The 21,439-nt window shown below is 41.5% G+C and overlaps 1 protein-coding gene across 2 annotated transcripts in view; it reads left to right on the forward strand.

Annotated features, from left to right (window-relative positions):
• The first annotated feature begins 5,079 nt into the window (after positions 1 to 5,079).
• prdm5 (PR domain containing 5) overlaps positions 5,080 to 21,439 on the forward strand; it is a 48,286-nt gene continuing 31,926 nt past the window's right edge. Inside the window, exons 1-8 of one of the 2 annotated variants that reach the window (XM_079477746.1) lie at positions 5,080 to 5,332; positions 6,030 to 6,113; positions 7,197 to 7,319; positions 16,686 to 16,860; positions 17,137 to 17,314; positions 17,393 to 17,488; positions 18,280 to 18,401; positions 20,583 to 20,662. In XM_079477746.1, the coding sequence (XP_079333872.1) occupies positions 5,234 to 5,332; positions 6,030 to 6,113; positions 7,197 to 7,319; positions 16,686 to 16,860; positions 17,137 to 17,314; positions 17,393 to 17,488; positions 18,280 to 18,401; positions 20,583 to 20,662 (957 nt within the window). In that variant the 5' untranslated portion in view covers positions 5,080 to 5,233. The remainder of the gene's footprint in view (positions 5,333 to 6,029; positions 6,114 to 7,196; positions 7,320 to 16,685; positions 16,861 to 17,136; positions 17,315 to 17,392; positions 17,489 to 18,279; positions 18,402 to 20,582; positions 20,663 to 21,439) is intronic. The other variant, XM_079477747.1, reaches the window with a different exon arrangement.

Raw genomic sequence — 21,439 nt, forward strand, 5'->3', positions numbered from 1 at the left:
TGTACGACATCTTTTAATATCAGGTTATATACATGTAAATACACACGGCCTGTGTCTTAAATGTCAGGCTGAGTGAAAAATGGGGAAATTCGTGTCCATGAACACGAATCAATAGATTCCAAAATTCGTGACAATGCCACAAACTGCCTCAAGACTGGGATGACAAATGACTACATCTGTTTCCATTTACAACCAAAGGGGGGTTTTACAGTCTGATGCTGTAAAAAAACGTTTTAAAGGATTAGTTTGCCTAAACATATACTGCATATACTCTCATTCCTTACCTTGTGACTTTTTTCAGCGGAAAAGAGGTTTAGCAGAATTATGATCTTCATCACATATGCATATATTCCAAGTTTTCAAAAATGTGTTAATCTTACAGTGTAACAGCAAAAACCTTAAAAAAAGAATCAAATGAAGCAGTGCATACTGTATAACCAAGTCAAGAACCTGATTCAGCCCAAAACAGTTATAGCTATTGGTACAAAGAATAATTGAAAACACTTATTTTTAAGCATTTAGGCAAGATGCTATTGTCTCCTGAATAATGGAAGTACCAATGAAAAAAAATGAAACATAGAATGCACCCTCATAAGGGGTGGTCTGGTGTCTCTGTTGTCCTTCATCAGATGTTTGTTGTTGTTGGCAGTCATTTTCTCACGCTTTATCTTCACTGTAATCTCTCTTGTCTCCCTGGACTATTTCTCTACCCACCCTCTTTATTCTCTCTCCCTATCAACACTTCCCATCCTGCTGGCCCTCAGGAACCGGCGGGGGCTTGACAAAGTAAAACAAGTGCATATAGGATTATCAACAGTGTTGGAAAGGCCAAAAACAGCATTCAGTGAGTTTGCATGATGGAGACACATCAGGTTTGAGGAGATCTCGCAGTATCAAGTTTTCAGAGGTGTTTAAGAAATGTGGTAGTTGGCAGTAGTGTGGACTGCCAGTAAGAGGTTTGTCTGCACAGAAAATATTTGTGCAAAGAAATAGAGACCCCGAGGAGTGAAAGAAAAGAGAGAACTGAATTTCCTTTCTCAATCCTCAATAGTAAGCATTACGATCAACCTCTATCTGCATCTGGGTTCTAGAGTCACTTTGGATGCTAACAACAGTGTCATTTGGTTATGATGATTTGCTATGGATCCTCTGTTCTTTTGAAAAAATGAAAACGATGTCGTTGTTTATTCCTCCTTATGTCATTCCATACCTTCACTCTGAAAAAATAAAGGTGCTTAAAGGTTCTTCACAGCAATTTCATAGAACAATAATTTTTGGTTCCACCATGAATCATTCATTGAAAAGTTATTTAATGGAACCATCTGTTTCTTACTGGACCGACCTTTTTTCGCAACAAAGAACCATTTGTGAAACAGAAAGGTTTTTCGGATGTTAAGGTTCTTTATGTCTTAAAAGTTTTATTATGACACAAGTCTTTACCATATTCCTGTTTCAATAGGATATATGTCAACACATAAGATTATGCTCATCAAAGAATGTCATTGTGTCTTTTGGTCCATTCCTTTATTTTCAAATGTGTGTGTGTTTCTCTGGGTAGGATTTGTGTGTGTGGCCAGCATTAGTCTGTGATCAATGACTCTTCAGCTTAGAGAGTAAAAGTTGATGCTCAAGTGTGTGTAGGGTCAGGTCAAGGGTCACTGAGTCCTAATCGTCGTAACCTTCCATCCACAGAGTTCTCACTGCGAGCGCGTCGACAGCAGGGGTCAGTGGGGTCCCAGAGGTCACCAGGGGTCAGGGGACTGAGAAGACAGGGCCACACAAAGATCACTCTCCTCATCTTCTGTCACTAATACACACTCACATTAACATTCTGTAGCCTCTTAAAGACTCCATGAAATGGTGGGACGAGTGTTTTTCCCACCAAAACAGGAAGTAGAGGTGGGGCATGTTGGGGGTTCAATTTCACTCCATCAAATTCACTTTCATAGACATGTGGGCAGATGCGAAAAAGATTCAAGCATATGCATTGTGGATATCCATTGTATGGAAGTTCACAGAGGTGACCTGTGAACTAACAACAAGAAGTTTGTTCAATATCCATATTAAGCTCTTGGTTTAACAAAAATAACACAAATTCCAATCTGCAAAAGAGTAAATATCCTATATTATATACAGTAGGACCTATTATATGTAATAAATGTCATATCCTTAATATCCCATATTCATTTAAAAAATACTTGTAATCTAATGTGATCACTTTTTAAGAACAGCCAGGCTAGTCAACACAACGATTTGTGATTTGCTACTTGCTAAATACTCTTTCTAGACAGATGGGATTTACAACTAATGCTGTATTCCATTGTGTAACTGAACTCAACCCCTAAAAGTCCAATATTTCAACTTTTAAATAAAGTACAAACACTTTTTATTTTGTCAGGGTTTATAATGTGACGCAAATGAAATTGCATACATTTATCATCTGCTAAGAAACTTCACTGCTGGCAACAGCAAACTATTTTGTTTCTTTATACACAGTATACAAAGCAATAGATGGTCTTCACGGTTGAAAATACTGTAGTAAAAATTAACCCCTATCTGACATTGTACAGAGAACAATAAACCCATAAAACTTTTGCATCCATTTTTTCTTCAATAAGTGCTGAAGAGAATGGAAAAATACACAGGCTATGGGCAAAAAAAAACTTGAATGGGAAAATTAGCAGATCATTTCATGCTTTTGAGTTTGAAATATAAATTTAGGTTGCAATGAACTTAAATATTAACTGATAATTAAATAAATTAACTAAAATAATAAGAATGATGCAGCATTTAAGGAAGTTGTGAAAATAAATAAGGGTGGTACAATGTGTAAACATAACACCACAATGCTGAACACACTAAGTAAAGAAGATATTTTGGGAAGGTGCATCTAACAGACTTGCATGCAAAAATGTAATAACAAAAAACCTGTATCCCCCTTCACCGACATTTTAAGAACTATGGCCAACAATCAACATTAGGCCTATATGTATTGATAAACACTTGTATAAAAATGTTACTCACATTTTAGAATGTTGAAAAAACTGAAATGATGTGATGTTCAGTGAATTATGACATAAATGTATTTTTATTTTGAGTTGTTGTCATTTTTGGGTTGGACTGTTCTTTATTATATACAAATATCCTGCCTTGTTGACTACTTGCACTAGCTCCGCCCACCAATATGTGATTGGAATAGAGAAAGGGTAAGAACAATACCCTTTCAAACTGTGACTCCAGTTGTATAAGGTCTCCAGTCTGTATAGCTGGGACATGACAGACCGGGGTTCAAATTAATCTCTTGCTGAAAACACTCTTTGACCTTTTTCTATCACTTTATAGACCATAAAGGCATTAGTTTTCAATAAAACTGATTTGAGGCATAAAATTCATTTTTATTCATAAAGTTTAGGTTTAGGGTAAGGTTAGGGGTCAGTGTAGGGCTTTAATATCTCAATAAATTGACATCATTTTAATTATTTTTATAAACATAATTGTAGTGGGGTAGGTGGGACGAGAGCCGGGATTTGCGTCAGCTGTACACGCACCGGTCTCGTATCACGGAGGAGATCTGGAGCATAAGAGGACGAGCGACCGGACCGTCAGTGAAAGAGGACCAGGCCTGGACTTTATGTTATGGTTTGTGTGTGTCGCCGGCAGTCGCCCGTGAGGGGGCTGCTGGCTGTCTATTTACGTTTTATTTATTAATTAAAAGTTGTTTTCTGTTCGCCGTTTCCCACCTCCTTCCTTCCTTTTATTGAACGGTGTTACAATAATGATTTACACTCTGTTAATGCACAACAATAATGAGGTGCAAATACAGTAGTAACGTTATCTGCCACTATTTATAAGTAAATAGCATCTAACTACTATTACTACTTAATCCAAAGAAAATACAGCTATTTTCAGTTAGTGTAAATAGCATTTTGCTAAGAAATGCTGCTATTTTCACTTTGTGTAAACAGCATCTGTGGCAATTTTCTCTTAGTGTAAATAACATCTATTGCTATTTACAAATAGTTGCTGCCTTTATTATAGATTACAGGGTGTTGGTATGACCACTCTGAATACACACAGGCACACACGCAAGCACACGATTCATGATCACACAAAGTGTACAAGTGCACAAATTAGACAATAGGTCTGGGAATCCAAGTACTCACAAAGGACCAGTAGAGTGTGTGGAACACATCCGAAAAAACACTAATTTACTTCAGATGAATGTGAATCAAGGCTGTTTATAAACCAAATAGCTTGGGAAATGGATTAAAAACACAATGTCTGTACATGAAACAGAGACCACACAAATAGAGCAGATAAACTAGATGAGACACTCGTACTTTCATGTCCTTGCATTATCTGTGTAGACGTCATTCACCTATCCATTCTCCGAACCTGCTTGACCTCTGCAGGGTTGCGAAACGGCTTGAGCGGAGCCAATCCCAGCATCACAGGCCATAGGTAGCTAGGATACCTTGATAGATAACTAGTCCATCACAGGGCTGTTTATACTTTACATGCAAATGAATCATGTTAGTAAAATGGTAAAGACAATAAAAAGCGCTGTGAATATGTTAAACTAACTGTGGTTGTTTAATTCACGGGGACTAGAACAAATTTGTAACAGGTTGCCTTGCCAAACCCTACTGTAAGCTTTAGTGCTCCCCACAGGAATATTACCGTATAGTAACTAACCATAGTATTCTGATTTTATTTGTAGTAACCATAGCAGTCCAATGACAAATTTACAATGGTCTTCAATGCAAGCATGGTATTTGTAGGTAAACTGTGGTTCTAAAAGGTAATCCATCTGCACCAAACATGGTTATACACTTATACAATAATAAACTATGGTTTCTTTTTCATTTAGAGGGAGCTCATAGGATTCTGTTCCCGGTGTTCCCTTTAACTGCGTCTGCTTCCCGGGAAAGTAAAATATGTACCTGACAGGCACAAACTTTCCACAAATCAGTTCGCAGAAACTCACCTCGCCGGTGACGCCCACTTGGATGCGCAGAAACTTTTCACCAATCAGAGCGCAGAAACGCGCTCCCTGTACGAGCATCAGCCAATCACACTGTCGCATCTCTCGCCTGCAGCGACGTGACTATGGAAGATAAGAGCGGACTGAGATTTACACACTCAGCGAGCAGACAAAAACAAATCAACTCTTAAGCCGTAAAAGTAACGCGGTTAACTAGTTATCATCTCGAAGAAGGTGTTTTCTGAAGTAATGAGAATGCTGGGCATGTACGTGCCGGACAGATTCGTGCTGAAGTCCTCCAAAGTTCAGGACGGGATGGGGCTTTACACTGCCAGAGCGGTCAAGAAGGTTCGTGCACGCAAAACAAACTCTCATCGCGACAGACAAAGTCTGCGTACTGCAGAAGAAACGATCGTTTTATCGCCTTTTCATCTACACGAAGCGGTTTGTGGTGTAACTTATAGGTCTGGCTGTAGTTGCATTCCTGTGTGTGTATGTGCTTACGTGTGCTGCCACGTCCCTCACCAAACAATCACTATGGCAACGTTCGTTTCCGCCAAAACGCACCGTGGCAACTATCATTTCCGCCATAAATATGACTGAACCATTGTAAAGTTGTTCATGGTGCTGTCATTGCAAATCACTGCTGAAAGTGGTAACTGTGGTAACTATAGTGTTTCTGAAAAAAGAATGATTTGATAAAAATTCCACTAACTTTATTAAGCTCACAAATAGGTCACATTTCACCTCAAAATTAGAATATAAATTATATTTTTGATACATATAGGCTAGATCCTGTTTTTGAGCCATAAAGATGTAGTCCAAAGATGAGCCATAACAGCCATGTTCTGTGTTTCTGTAGCTCAGTTGGTGGCGAATTGTTTTAGCAAATGCAAAGGTCATGGGTTCAATCCTAGGGAACATACATACCGATAAAAGAAATGTACGAATTGAATGCATAGTTGCTTAGGATGAAAGTAAAGATAAAACGGCACACACATCATCCACACAGATGGTTGTGACATCAAAGTGCAATGTTTTACAGGGCGAGAAGTTTGGTCCATTTGCAGGTGAAAAGCGGATGTTGAGTGACTTGGATGAAAGCATGGATCCTCGACTGATGTGGGAGGTGGGTGACTAGACTCAACAATGACTACTTTGTGATCGCCAGCACATGTTTTTTTGTATCATTCCTCTTCATGGGAAGCTTCAAAGGCATTTCCTATCTTATAAACTATAGTCTATTTTTACCTAGAATTTGTTTAATGTATAATACGTATATATAACATATAAGGACATATATTTATTTGTTTTTCTGCTAATACAATTATCAAAATAGAAATTTTACTTTACTTTTTTTGTAGACAAATTCACTGCACTCGGTCTGTGTTTGGTCATAATTTAAACATTTATGTTAAATTTAATTTATATTAATATTTATTTGTATACATATTATATTAATAATTCTTTATTAAATTATTAATATAATACGGATGTCTAACGTGAGTTAAGTTTGGGGCACATAACAAATTTCTCAAAACAGTCATTTGTATCCAAAAACAGTGGAAAGAAAGATATCCGTCAGAAGCAGAAAAGTTCTGAAAAACATTCCTGTATGGAATTGGAAATGTTGCAGGTTTAAGCATAGGCTGTATAAAATATGGACGTAGTGTCCGTGACGTCACCCGTTGGTTTCTGATGAGCTGTTTTGAAGCTTAAAGTGGGCGGAGCCATTTTAGCAGCGTGTCACTCCCGGAAAATCGGAAATGGGCAAAGAGGTGGGGGACGTGCTTGGCACCTGGTTGCTGAAACCACTTGTCACTCAAGTGACCACGCACATCATTCGCAGAATTTTAAGGCTTAATATAAGTTAAACGGGTGAGTTATAAAAAAAATTCACCCTCCTCACAGTTGTCATACAGGGTCAAATTAGCTATAATAGACCAAACTAATTTATTTGTACCAGGCTGTAAAGTTGGGCATTTTAACATGGGGCTATATGAGATTCTGCTCTGTTTTGGAGCCAGCCTCTAGCGGCCAGTCGATGAATTGCAGTTTAAGTCACTTCGATGTGGGCTTCACGAGAGAGATCGGAAGGTTGCCGCTTGAGTTTAAGGCATTGGTCTGGCAGGAGATTCTCAGATACCAAATACTAAAGGAATAGTTGTATAGGTTTGTATATGTGTGTAATCAAATGTTTGGGGGTTTGCAGGTTCGAGGGAGTAAAGGTGATGTGCTGTATATCCTGGACGCCAGTAATCCTCGTAATGCTAACTGGCTTCGCTTTGTCCACCAAGCCCCCTCCCAAGAGCAGAAGAACCTGGCTGCCATTCAGGTAGGAAAAGAGGTTACAGACATCATAACTGCAGAGATCACTGTACATTGTTTTTATATACATTAAAGGGCTCATTGGATAAGCACTATTAACAAGTTGGCATGATTTATTAGGGTCTTCATGAAAGTCTGTAACTTTATTTGGCTATAGAGCTTGTCAATCGACATCACGCCGTGTTGCATGCTGGGCGTCCCGGCCATACTTGTAGGTGGTAGCGGCTCTTTTCTGCTAGTGAGTTCAATGTTGTTCCGTTTGACTTGATTGATTCATATTTTCCACCGCTCTAATTCTCTTCACACCACTGTACGCAAAAGCAAGGTGAGAGCCGTAGTAAAACAAAACAATATTTAATATATAGTTTTAAATCACGCCATGAATTGATGATTTTATTTGTTTTCCTATGGCCCCTGATCCCAAATCTACATTGCTAGTAATTAAATAATACAACAGAATCTGATAAAGTGGTTGAACCTGGAAGCGGTGGTGCATGACGTCAGACTTAACAAGAAGATTTCAGGGATGTGTGACAGAAGTTTGAAAGATTGAAAAACACTAAAATGTGGATGGAAAATACATGTGAACTGAGGTTTTGTCACACACTTTGTATCAAGTATCAAGATGTAGTATACATTTTTCGAATGCTGTGTAAAGGATTAGGCTACATATAAACTTACTAGTATTACCTACTAGAATATGCCGTTTTTGTGGTAGGCCGCATGAACATTAAAACGTAGGATGTATATTTCAGACCTAGTGGAGTAATAATTAATAATAGGGAAATGTGTAAAGTTGAATAAAATAGAAATGCTCAATAAAGTAGGCTAGGTGCGCTAAATGACAGCCACACTACCAAAGTTAGTTAGTTTTGCCTCCTGGGTTCTATACTCTTTATCGACAGTCAATTGCTCTTCTTTGCATTCGCGGATGTTACACTCGGTTATAGACAAATTAAATTCATAAATCGAATTTGTTGTCCTGAATGATGAGACCTGAATTTTGCGACCCAAAAGCGTAAACTTGAATTATTAACCTGAATTTCAAACCCCAAATTTTTCGACGAATTCATTGAAAAAGATTTTTGAAAGGAAAATAACAAATTTACTGGATTGTCATTTTTCAAGTCCGGGGACCCGATTATAGACCATTTCATCAAACACGCGTGCCGGGACTGCAGTTAACAGAATCCTGTCTGTGTTTCTAATAATATAACTATTTATATATATATATATATATATATTTTTTTTTTTTCATATTAATTTGTATTATTATTTTATCGTATAATAGTGGTCATGTGTTTACGTCGGGATATTACATACTAATGTAACGCTTTTAAGTCTGAGTAAGCTGGCAGAATATATGCTTTAAAGCCTGGACGCAAGTGCACTTTCAGCATTCAGAGAGAGCATCCAAGCCTTTGCTGTGCTTTGCTGTCATATTTTGGAGAAGAGATGTCTGTGAATGAAAACGAAAGGATGAGCAGCAGGTCATGTACAATACATTTATTTTAGTGGTTGGAAACAATGCAGCGTGCAGGTTTAAGATAAACATAACATTAATCCACTTGTGTGGACGCAAATATACTGTAGTTATACTTACTGTAACATTATCGTTATAATGTGAACGGCCCTATAAATTTTTTTTTAAATACCTTGAATTTGTAAGCATTTAATGGATTATGAATGATGTGTGCAATAGAGGTTGAGATCCAGTAAAGAAAGAGCAGATGGAATTAAAGCAGTGGACAATGTTTGTTATGTCTGTTCTGGTGGTGAGGTTGTGTGTTTGCACTGACAAAGATCTAAACACCAAAGAGTGAGGAGATAAGAGAAGTGTAATGAGGCTTGGATTAAAATAACACGCATACACACGCACAAACCTGTTTTTTCTCTCACACACACACTACATACTTAGGAGTGCATCTATTTAGTTAAAACAGTAGTTTAAAATCTAAGATATTGAAATATGAAAATATTGAAGCGGCTTGGTTTGTGAGTTAAGAAACGTTACATTTATAAAAAAAAAATATTCATGCAACATATCATGCAACCCATACCGCACACATGTCGTTTGTCCCTTCCTCAAATACGACAAACGTGAGCGTTTACCAAATCATAATAAATGTATTATCGTCTTAATAAAATTTACATTTTGGGTTGTGTCTTGGCTTGATTTTGTATAACGTTTTCGTATCACTTCAGTTCAGAAGGTTTGCAAAGCAACTTGTTTGGAATACGTTATGCTGTTTTTATTCATTGTATGGAATAAATACATGTGACTGTACCTTTACTCATGTGTTGTGTGTAATGGTTGACAAGTTGTTCGGTTTAGGGGAGGGATTGGGGTTTGGTGCTCTAAAAATATCTTTGAATCCATAAACACATGTTAAACCATTAATACTGTTACAAATGCAAAAAAAATGCGTCTTTACTTGGAGGACGGGCTGATTCAAATGTTGAGCTTATTTAGCTTATTTAGCCCGTCGGGTCGAGTCACCTCCCCGCGGACTCCCGTGGTTTCTACGGATTCTCCGTTCGTGTTCTCCCGTAGGTCCCGACGGGTCGAGACCCCTCCCCGCCGGGCTTACGCGGTTGTCTCCAGGCTGGTGCCAGAGTGGATTATCTGCCTTGTTCAATAAACCTCTCTTGTTTGCCCTGCATCTGAGTCTCCGAATCTTCTTCCTTGTCTCAGTGTCATGACAGAACGATCTGACCAAACCGGAGACTCAGCAGGGATGGATCCGCTTCGCAATGCCATCCAGCAGCAGGGAGTGGCTCTCGGACAGCAAGTCACTCGCCTAAATGTCACGGCTCAAGATGTGGGAGTTCCTGCTAGTCAAGTCACGGAATTAGCAGCACTGGTCACAGAACTACGCAGAGAACTTGCGGTGAGTCGCGCTTCTCCCGAGCCTGCGGCACGGGGACATTTAGCCGAGACAGAGCCCCATGCTAACAGTCCTCCGACTTTCGATGGAGAGCTCAGTGCTTGCTGTCCTTTCCTCTCCCAGTGCGCGCTCGTCTTCTCTCTCCAGCCTCGTCGCTACGCTACTGAAGAGTCCAGAGTGGCGTTCGTCTTGACTCTGTTGACGGGTCAAGCTAGAGAGTGGGGGACGGCCGTGTGGGACGCTCGGGCTTCGTGTTGTGCCTCCTTCGTGGGCTTTCGGGCGGAGATGACGAGACTTTTTGACCGTTCAGCCCAGGGGGATCAGGCGGCCGCTCAGCTCTCACGTTTGTCTCAGGGGCGGAGTTCTATTACGGACTATTCCATAAAGTTCCAGACCTTGGCAGCCGTTTGCGACTGGAATGAGGGAGCTCTTCGGGCTCGGTTCCTGGACGGGGTAAATCCGATCATCGCGGATGAGATTGCTGCCCTCGATGCCCCCCGGGATTTGGAGGCTCTAACCAACCTCTGCCTTCGCGACGAGGCATGTATCAACAACCGACGACGCCGGCAGCTTTCTCCTCCCTCCTGGCGTGGTCGAGACGTCAGCGCGAGTCCCAGGGCTGCTGAAACAAGCTCCGTGGAGGAGCCGATGCAAGTGGGTAGTTCTCGACTGACGTCTATACAGAAGCAACAGCGGCTGCTCGGCGGACTATGCTTCTATTGTGGGAAGTCGGGGCATCAAGTAATACGGTGTCCGTTAAAAGACCACGCCCATCCGTTGAGCGGAGAGTCCGGGTGGGCGTCATCCCTTTTTCCTCTCCCATTTCTCGTTCCATGCTGCCGTTCCGGATCCGGTTTGAGGGGCGGAGTCATACCGGCGAGGCTCTTCTCGACTCGGGTGCAGAGGGTCACGGTTGTCAAGGCGGAGAAGTGCGAGTTCCATGCTGTCTCAGTTTCGTTCCTTGGCTATGTAGTTTCTCCCAAGGGCATTAACCCTGATCCTGCCAAGATCAGAGCCGTCGCTGAGTGGCCCGTTCCCGACTCTCGTAAAGCTCTTCAGCGGTTCCTGGGTTTCGCCAATTTTTACAAGCGATTCATCCGGGGTTTCGGCCAGATTGCCGTCCCGCTCACAGCATTAACTTCCACCAAGGTTGCGTTCAGATGGAATGCCCTAGCACAGGTAGCCTTTGATAACTTAAGGTCCCGTTTTGTCTCTGCTCCTGTGCTTTGTTTTCCAGAACCTGAACGCCAGTTCATTGTCGAAGTTGATGCGTCCGATGTCGGAGTAGGCGCGGTTCTGTCTCAGCGGTCTAGTCAGGATGGGAAGGTGCATCCTTGTGCCTTTTACTCCCATCGACTCAGCCCTGCCGAGCGAAACTACGACATAGGTAACAGGGAGCTTTTGGCGGTTCGGCTGGCTTTGGGTGAGTGGCGTCACTGGCTGGAGGGAGCAACACAGCCCTTCTCGGTCTGGACGGATCATAAGAACCTAGAATATATCCGTTCAGCCAAGAGGCTTAACTCACGCCAGGCCCGCTGGGCACTCTTCTTTGGTCGGTTTCGCTTCACCATTTCGTACCGGCCAGGTTCTAAGAATATCAAGCCTGACGCACTCTCTCGTCTCTTCGAGGCCCCAGGGGGTGATCATCCGGCTGTTGCCATTCTCCCCAGTAATATGGTGGTCGGTGCGATCACTTGGGATCTCGAACGGCGAGTGGAGCTGGCCGGCCGAGAGGTGCAAGTACCGGGAGAGTGTCCGGTGGGAAGGTTGTTTGTTCCAGTCAAGTTGCGTCCCGAGGTCTTGCAGTGGGGTCATTCTTCCAAGTTGGTCGGCCATCCAGGTAATCGGGGGAACCCTGGCTTCCGTCCGTCAGCGGTTTTGGTGGCCCTCCATAGTCTCAGATGTTAGTCAGTTTGTGTTGGCTTGCCCCGTCTGCGCCCAATGTAAATCCTCTCATCGTCCTCCTGCTGGTCTACTACGTCCGCTTCCCATTCCCTCCCGCCCATGGTCACACATTGCCTTGGATTTTGTCACTGGTCTTCCTCCCTCTGGCGGCAACACCGTCATTCTTACGGTGATGGACCGTTTCTCCAAAGCGGCCCATTTCATTCCCCTGCCCAAGCTTCCCTCCGCCCGGGAGACTTCTCAATTGATGGTGGACAACGTCTTTTGGCTACATGGGTTGCCCTCTGATGTTGTGTCCGATAGGGGGCCTCAGTTCACGTCCCGGTTTTGGAAAGAGTTCTTTAGACAGATCGGGGCCTCAGCGACTCTGTCTTCAGGTTTTCATCCCCAGACTAATGGGCAGTGTGAGCGAGCCAACCAGGATCTCGAACGTAGACTCCGCTGTCTAACATCTCAGACTCCCGGTACCTGGAGCCAACAGCTTTCCCCCTTTGAATGTTCTGTGGGTTACCAACCTCCTTTGTTCCCCTCTCAGGAGCTCGACGCTGCGGTTCCCTCTGCTCTGGCCTTCGTTCGGCGCTGTCGTCGCACCTGGAAGAGGGCCAGAGGGGTTCTGGCCCGAAGCTCTCAGAGAACCAAGACAGCGGCCGATCGGCACCGGACCTCTCCCCCGACCTATGTGTGTGGTCAGTGGGTATGGCTCTCCACTTTGGACCTTCCTCTTCGGGTGCCCTCTCGGAAGTTGGCACCCAGGTTCATTGGGCCATTCCGTATCACCAAGGTGGTTAATCCGGTGGCCGTCCGCCTCAAGCTTTCTCATAATCTTGGTCGTGTTCACCCTGTTTTTCATGTTTCCAGGGTCAAGCCTGTCGTCGTTTCCTCCCTCAACCCAGCTAGTAAACGCCCCTCCCCTCCTACCCCACGTCTCGTGGACGGTACGCCGACTTACACCATCAGGAAGCTGTTGGATGTACGTCGGCGGGGCCGGGGGCACCAGTATTTGGTGGACTGGAAGGGTTATGGTTCAGAGGAGAGGTGTTGGGTGCCGTCTCGCGACATTCTGGACCGGTCGCTCATTGTGGATTTTCACCGGAGGCAAGGTAAGCCCCCTCCTTAGGCATGTGACGCCGGTTGGGGGGGGGGATACTGTCATGATCCTAGCCTTGTCTTGGTTGTGTGTACTGTGTTATTGTTGTCGAACTCGTAGGCAGCTGTTTTGACAGCTCCGCACGTGTTCGGTATCCACGTCATTGGCCCCGCCCTCCGTGTCTCCGCTAGGCTTTCCCCCGCACCGGGTTTCCATCACAATCACTTTACCACTCATTCATTCCCTCATGCCCCTTTGACTCGTTCCCATTAATGATTAATTAATTCTCACCTGTAGCTTGTCCCCGCTGTTTAGTTCCCCTTTATTTAGTCCCTCTTGTCCTCTCGTTCTTTGTCAGATCGTTGTATGTGTTACTTTCGTTCCTGGCTCCTCTTGTCATTGTCTTAGTGAAAATTTGTCATAGTCATAGTCATGTTATTTATTTTCTTAGTCTAGTCAAAGTCTTCATAGTTCTGTTCTCTTGCTTGCAAGTTTTGTTTTTGGTTTGCCCATTAGTTTGCGTTGACGCTCTTGACCTGCTTTGCACGGTGCTGGCTCACCTCCACTCACCCGCATCTCTCGTTTGGCTAGCCGACGGGTCGAGGCTTTCCCCGCCGTGCGCCTTATCCACTTCTAGAACTTCTCCCAGTCTGGGTCTTCAAGCAGCTCTCCCGTGAGTGCCGTCGGGTCGAGTCACCTCCCCGCGGACTCCCGTGGTTTCTACGGATTCTCCGTTCGTGTTCTCCCGTAGGTCCGGACGGGTCGAGACCCCTCCCCGCCGGGCTTACGCGGTACGCAAAAAACATTTTACGGAGAGGATCACCAACCCTGCCTTTAAAACTTAGTTTTATTGGTTCTTGCGTGTCTCGTGACTCTCATATCGTCGTTGAATGAAAACCTCATATGTCCCATTTTATTGTATTTTAGGAAATGGGAAAAAACAAAACACTATACTTTTAAATTATTGTATACTGTGTTATCAAAGTTGACAAGCACTTTTAAATACCTTTCCTTTTCTTGGTTAGATATTTGAAAATCCCAGTGACAAACATTAAGGACAAGAATGGCTGGATGTCAATATATTAAAAACAGTGTTTGTCACAATGCAACTGATTTACAAATGAAGAAACTTGCTTAAAATGCCGTCTCTGGCGTTCACACAGTGGTAACTGTTAGTATAGAGAAGTATACAAATACATCTACTTAATTTGCAACAAACAGTGCAGTCATTTGTGCATTATTTACAGTTTATATCATGTTTAATGTTACACATTCCACCCCCCATTGCAACCTCTCCAGTGTATTTGTGTGGAAACTTTGATATTATTTATAGTCCCCTTCACACATCCAGCGTTTTCCATAAATTTTGGAGCATTTTTCTAAGCACGGGTCATGCGTGAACAGAACTCTTTGTCAAAAGGTAAATCACATCAGCTTTGACAATTTTACGTTTTTTACATGATATGTGTGAACAAAGCCATAAGAATAACAATTCCAACATGTGCAAAGGTGTAAATAAGTCTTCGAGACATAGTACCCCTACATTTCAATTTATTGTAGTAGAATTTCTGCACCACGTGATGTTTATCTGTACTTGTAATATTTGAACCTGTCCATACTTTTATGTAAAATCTTTCATTATTTCAATTCCAAAAGTAAAACGTTAAGTCTGCCTGCGTACACAGTCAGCGCCAGCGGTGATGGAATCAATTTAAAGTGATCTGATGGTCATGACAGCAAAATCATGAGAGCAGGGCCTGTGTTTCATCACACATGACATTTCTCTTATAGTCTCCCTGTAAATAATTCTGCGACTGTGATTTTAACATAATGTTCAACATGACCTTTTAGGAAATGTAGGTCTGATAATGCCATTATACAGGGGTCCAAGTGTTTGACCTTTAACCTTAATCAGGAAGCAGAGCTGATCTTGTGTTTCCTCTCGTGTGAACGTTTGATTGCCCCTCCCAGAGGTTTCTCTGTTCTGCTGTCTGTTCAATGTCAGCCGACACCTGGAGTCTTTGCTTTTCAGAGTCTAATTCAATTTAGTCCCTCTATTAGTCACGCAGACCCACGACATATTGAATATGTTTTGTGCTTTTATTAACATAATTATACTCCTGTAGGCCTATGGTTGTTTTTTTTTTTTTGTAATAAAATATAATTGCCGTTATAATATTAAGTAAGGGATAATGTACAGGCAGCTGGTTGTTAACGCAGAAATAAGCCCCGACAGTGTGATCAGGACCTGACGCGAAGCTGGGGGCTTATTTAGTAAAAAGAGCCGGCTGCTTGTACATTATCCCGCTTATTACACGGCTACTTGCCACATGAGAAAAATACTGGAAATAAAATGTGAATTTGAAATAATTTATTAGCTCTGTTTTTACCGAATGCAGACCTCCTGTGAGGAAAAGCCGTTAACTTTAGTTTTTAAGGTAAGAAATGACATTCAAACGTAACAAACAGGAAATTTGGTTTAATAATTTGTAAAAATAATGTCATATATGTTATTAAAATAGCTATTTAGGTGTCAACGGCCATGTGAGCATCTGAGACAATCTCAGAGAAACCAAACTTTATGGGTGGTCCCTTGCATTTAACTATCGAGTTCGGGGGTGAAAGAAAAAACATCAACACACCTTTGATTACCATCATCAAACTATTCACAGAAATTTTAAACATGCAGATTTAAGTAACAACTAAACAACAAAACGTCCATACCTTAGTGAAGTGCTAAACTGCGTCCACCAGGCGCTGCATTAAATCGATTAACTGTTTTAAAAAATCCACACGATAGGCCCGTTCAATGTTCAGTACTGCAATGTCCGAGAGTCTCTCCTGTGTCATTGTGTTTCTCATGTATGTTTTCAGTCGACGCAGGCAAGAAAAATGTCTTTCAAGATTTCCCAGATTTTCCGATCCATCCGTTTCGTCGTTACCACGAAGAGCAATACCGGAGTGACAGCAAAAGAGCAAAGTCTCGCATATTTTTTTCAAATATTCCTAGCGGAGACATATTTTGCGTGTTCACTGCTTATTTGCGTCGCTACGCTTCCCGTTTTAAGTGTCTATAAGTGACTTTTCATTTTCAAACCTGCAGAAATGTGCATGCTGCTCTTCTGATGTTCACTAAAATTTTCCGTGGCTTTTTTCCAGTTGGCAAATCCAGTGACTTGAAATGTGTCTATTTTAGTCTTGTTGCCACAAATGCGCGACATTGGAAACAAAAAGCCCGATCAATGGCGGGACTATATTATAAACGAGCGGCAAATATGAACAAATGCATACGAAAATTTCGGGCTGTATGTGCAAATACATTCACTGTGGCATACTAGCGATTTTTCTTATGTTTTTTGCAATTTCATTCGTGTGACTGCACTTTCAAATTCATTGCACCATTGCAATACAAGAACACCCAAATTGCAGTGGTCCATGGTTCCCGTCTGCTATTTTAAATGTTATATTTTGAAACTTTGTATCTCACTCCTAGGATGGAGAGAATATTTTTTACCTGGCCGTGGATGACATTGAGACGGATACAGAGCTTCTGATTGGTTACCTGGACAGTGATATGGAGGAGGAAGAGGAGGACAATGAGGAAGATGAGGACATCAAAGATGAAGATGAGTACAATAAAGATAGCAAACACCTCAGCACAGAAACAGGTGTGTGTTCTCATACAGTTGTTATTACACTGTCCTGCTCAATTTATGCATCTATAATATGCCTGTTTTATATTGATGTCCTGCCTAGAATTTAACATGCTTACAGACACTCACTGAAACAACTGTTTTGTACTGTATGTTTGAAACGTGATAATGAGTGTTTATCTTCTCAATCAGAAGGATACATGTCATTCAAACCGGCATCACTTTTTCTTTGCTAAAAAGTAAATTCATCCACCAGCCTTTGAAGAACTCATTATGTCGCTGTGACTGTAGATCTGGTGATTAAGAAGGAAGATTACCCGTGTCTGCTGTGTGAAAGCAGCTTCCCCAGTGAAGATGTGTTAGCTGAACATCTGCAGAGTCTTCATCAGAGAGGAAGTGCAGAGGACAAAGAGTTTAAATGTCGCTCCTGCGGTAAAGAGTTTCCCGTCAAACAGGCCCTTCAGCGTCAGTGAGTATGGTACAAACACACACATCTCTAATAAACGGTCCAGCTGTTTATTAATGCTAATGGACTGTTCTGTTGTAGTGTCCTTCACTGCACCGAGAGCTCAGCTACGACTGGAGACCCTTCAATGGTTCATCAGTGTGCCCTGTGTCACAGCACTTTCTGTTCTGAGTCCAGGTACAGCACACTTTTATACATACTGTACATGGCCTTCAATACCAGATAAGGTATCATTTTTGTCTAGGGTTATCTCGATGCTTATTTTGTTGTTCGGTTTGAGCTTAGCTAAATTGAAACCAATAAGTGCTTAATTCAAAATATGGATCAATTCTGTTACAGAGGATTGGAATTCTGTTTCCCACAAGCCTGTGTTGTAAGACATTAACATGACACAAAAGACAAGTGTTAAAAAATAATAAATATTCAATATAAGGAGGACACATTATGAAAAATAAACAATAAATCACAGTACATGAAGTTAAATATATGTTAATTATTTTCATATATATTGCATGTAATGAGATTTAAAATCATCAATGTGTCACCATATTTGAATGTATGTAAATGAATGTTGCTAAATGAACTGTTTTTCTCGCAATCTTTTTGGTTTACTTTGTATTACATTTTTTTGAGGATGAACTATTCCTCTAATGGGCGACTCTTCGTTCTATTCTTAAATTATATTTAAGGCACATAACATAAAACATACAAGGGTGTCCTTTATTATTTGTGCTCTCCAGATTGTTTGCACACTTTCCGGAAACCCTTGGAATCATGCATGCCTGGGCATACCATAATAAAGCAATAAGCCCCAAGAAGCAGTGGGTTACAATGCATTTGTGATACAAATCGTGTGTTTAATAGCGGCTGAGAATGCGGCTCAACCAATCATAATCAAGAACCAGAACTCACCGTTTTAAAAATATTATTTCATGTCGACTCTAATTCCAAATTGTGTGTGTGTGCAGTTTTGAACAGCATAAAGAGGCGTGTAAAGGAGATGGCAGGTTCATCTGTAAGGCCGATAGCTGTGGGAAACGATTTAAGAGTAAAGACGCCCTGAAGAAGCACAAAGGCAACGTCCACACAGGTGAATCACACAGAACACGCACACACACACACACGCACACACAGCTATAATGAGAGCTGTAATGAGAGTCTAATCAGCAGCTGTTTAACATCTTCGTTAATCTGTTAATTTCTGATCCGCTCTTCATTTCTCCGTCTGTCAGATAAACGCTAAGAACTTTCTCAGTCTCCACTCTCATCTTTTCAGCAGACTCTCAGCGCTTGTCTCTCTTACAGCAGCGCAGACGTCTGCGAATATTAATCAAAGGCCATCAATCGTCTGATGAAAGCGTATATAAGAATGTTTTCAATATTATTGTCATTAACTGTAATTGGACAGTTTGGTAACAAGTGAATGAATCAGTCATATCAACCAGCAGAAATAATCCGAACCAGTTTGAGTTTCCATGAATACTTGTGGATGTGTTTACAAGAAAATGCATGAGTGTTTAGCGGTTTTCTATAATAAAAGTCTATCAAAGGGATCAAAGTCAGGGCAAACAGGATGTTTTGGTGTTCTTTTTGAATTATAGAGATTTGATATGCTGTAAATGTAGCCTATATCTATCATAAGAGCTCTGCACTAATCCCTGTAAGAAATAGTAAAATCCTCCCATCATTTAATAACCTTGATTCCATACCAGATGTACTGTATATGAATATACAGAAATATATTTATTTCTTCAGTTAAACACAAAAAATAATGTTATATTACAATATTGATGCATCTTATATGGGGTCAAGATGACAAAGCTCTTAAAAGACTAAATTAGTAAATTACAGAATGTTCATGTTTTAATCAACTTTAAATTGGTCTCTGACCAGGTAAGTAGCATCAGTGGACCAGAATTGTAAGATGTACTTGCAATATGCGATAAGATGAAGGACCTATTTTCTTTTAAACACGGGTGTTTTGAGACTCAACGTTTAAAAATGAACCGTTTTTAATATAGTATCCATTGTAGCCTGCTGTAGACTAAACCTTAGACAACTTGGAAAATATACCTTTTCAAATTTTTTGTGACATCGTGTAGTCATGGTGTAATGGGGGGTTCACACCAAACGTGAATTTTGCGTGAGTAAATACAATATGAAATCAACGTTAAGATGCGAACTCGCGGCAGGCTAATTGAATGACGCGAATCGGGTGGCGATTATTACGCGCAAGTTGAAAATATGTGTCAACTCGCATCACTCAAGCGAAAATAACTATGATATATATTGCATTTATGAAAAGTTTCACGAACATACGATAGCGTTATCAAAACAATCTGCATTTACTAGGATCTGGGAAAAAGAGTAAAAACGAAACTGTACTATACATGCCAGGCCAGTGGATGATGCTGTAGCGCTATAATGAAACCCTACGTGCTTGCGCACATCTTAAGGTAATACGTATGCGTACAATGTCGTCGTTTTTGGAAAACACCGCATTCAGAGTTTACACTGAATCGATAATGCAGTCGTTTTCAAAAACATGCACTTAGAGACCCGTTTCCAAAAGTTAGCATTTTCAGTCCCCCCAAAACGCCATTGTAGTGTAAATGAACAGCCAAAACGCATTCAAAGTTTTCAATTTTGAAAGCTGTATCGTGTTAACAGCCTCAAACTTTTCCTGCGAGCAATGAAGAGCAAGAGACGCGATTGTTTGCCCTTGGTGTGAAAACAGCATAAGGGACCAGCACTCTAATGATGGTAAAAGGCTACATTATCAAAGTATAACTGCAGTAATGTTAAGATATGACCTCCCACATTTACATGTCCGCAAGTGGCGCTCCCCTGATTCACGTGTGAACTTCACTGTTATGTTGAGATTAACGGTACAGTTCCGTAACAAAACGGCCTGTTTAATTGTAGGGGTCAGAGAAATCTTGACCAACAGTTTTAAAGGGAGAAAACATAAAATGCTGTAAGAGTTATAGTAAGTGGCCTCTTTACAGTCTTTAAAACCTCAGTGTGTGTGGAATTGATCTTTGTTATTGGGCTATCACTTTTCCATTTCCTGCTCTACAGGAAATTGACCTTTCACCTCTGTAAAATAAAGTTGTTTTACTTCTGTGCCGGTGATGTTCTTAATGGAGAGATTAATGTAAGGACTACCTGATGTTTATTTGAAACACTGATGCGGTGTCTCCATTAGCACCTCCTCAGATTCCATCAGATGTGATGTATGATCTATGCGTGTGTGTGTATGTGTGTGTAGGGAGCGCCCGCAGGAAGTTGATATGCACCATCTGTAATAAGAAGTGCTCATCCTCACTCAACCTGCAGGAGCACCGCAAGGTCAGATCATCCCTCCATAAATCTCTCCTTATCCCCTTTTCAGTCCATCTCTTCATATTTCTTCTCTTTTGCCCATCTATTTTCCTTTCATCCTTCTCGCTTTTCATGCCATCTTTCCATCTGTCCTTTCTCTGTCCATCCATCCATCTCACTGGCGCATGCTCCTTTACCTCATTTCCATTTTTTTGGTTTCCGAATTATTCCTACCTCCTATCCCTTTCTCCTCATCGCTTGCATTGTTTTTGCTGGAATCGAAGGCCGCTTTCCCTCTTAGTTTCTCATTGGTCTTGTATAAAATCTATCTCTCTCAGTAGGAGGTGGGCTTCATGTTTATGTTGTAAGGTTTTCCACTGGTGTGAGTGTGTTTAGAAAGGTCGTGTTTTGTTTCACAAGCTCATCCCTACGGCCCTTGTGAAACTTAAGAGTCGGAGAGCGCAGACTGCTCAACCTTAACACTGGCGTCAGGGTTTCTCCTGCGAAAAGAACTTAGAAATATCAAACAAACAGCTGCTCTCACAAATCTTTGAAATCACCACAAAATTCAGAAAGACTTCAGCTTCTCTACACTGTTCCCGATCCATTTTCTTCAGGGAAGATGTGTGGTTGGGGTCTTCACTCGTCATTTTCAAAATGTGCACCGCGTTTGAGATGTTTCAGTTGATGGTGTTCAACTTCATCTCCAAACCACACCGCTACATCTTGGCAGAGTGTGTGGAGAGATCGACAAACGAAAGTAATTTGATTTTCTGACTGAAGGAGGTAGGTGAAGAACCGCTG

Source organism: Barbatula barbatula (genome assembly GCF_947034865.1).
Source record: "Barbatula barbatula genome assembly, chromosome: 17".
NCBI lineage: Eukaryota > Metazoa > Chordata > Actinopteri > Cypriniformes > Nemacheilidae > Barbatula > Barbatula barbatula.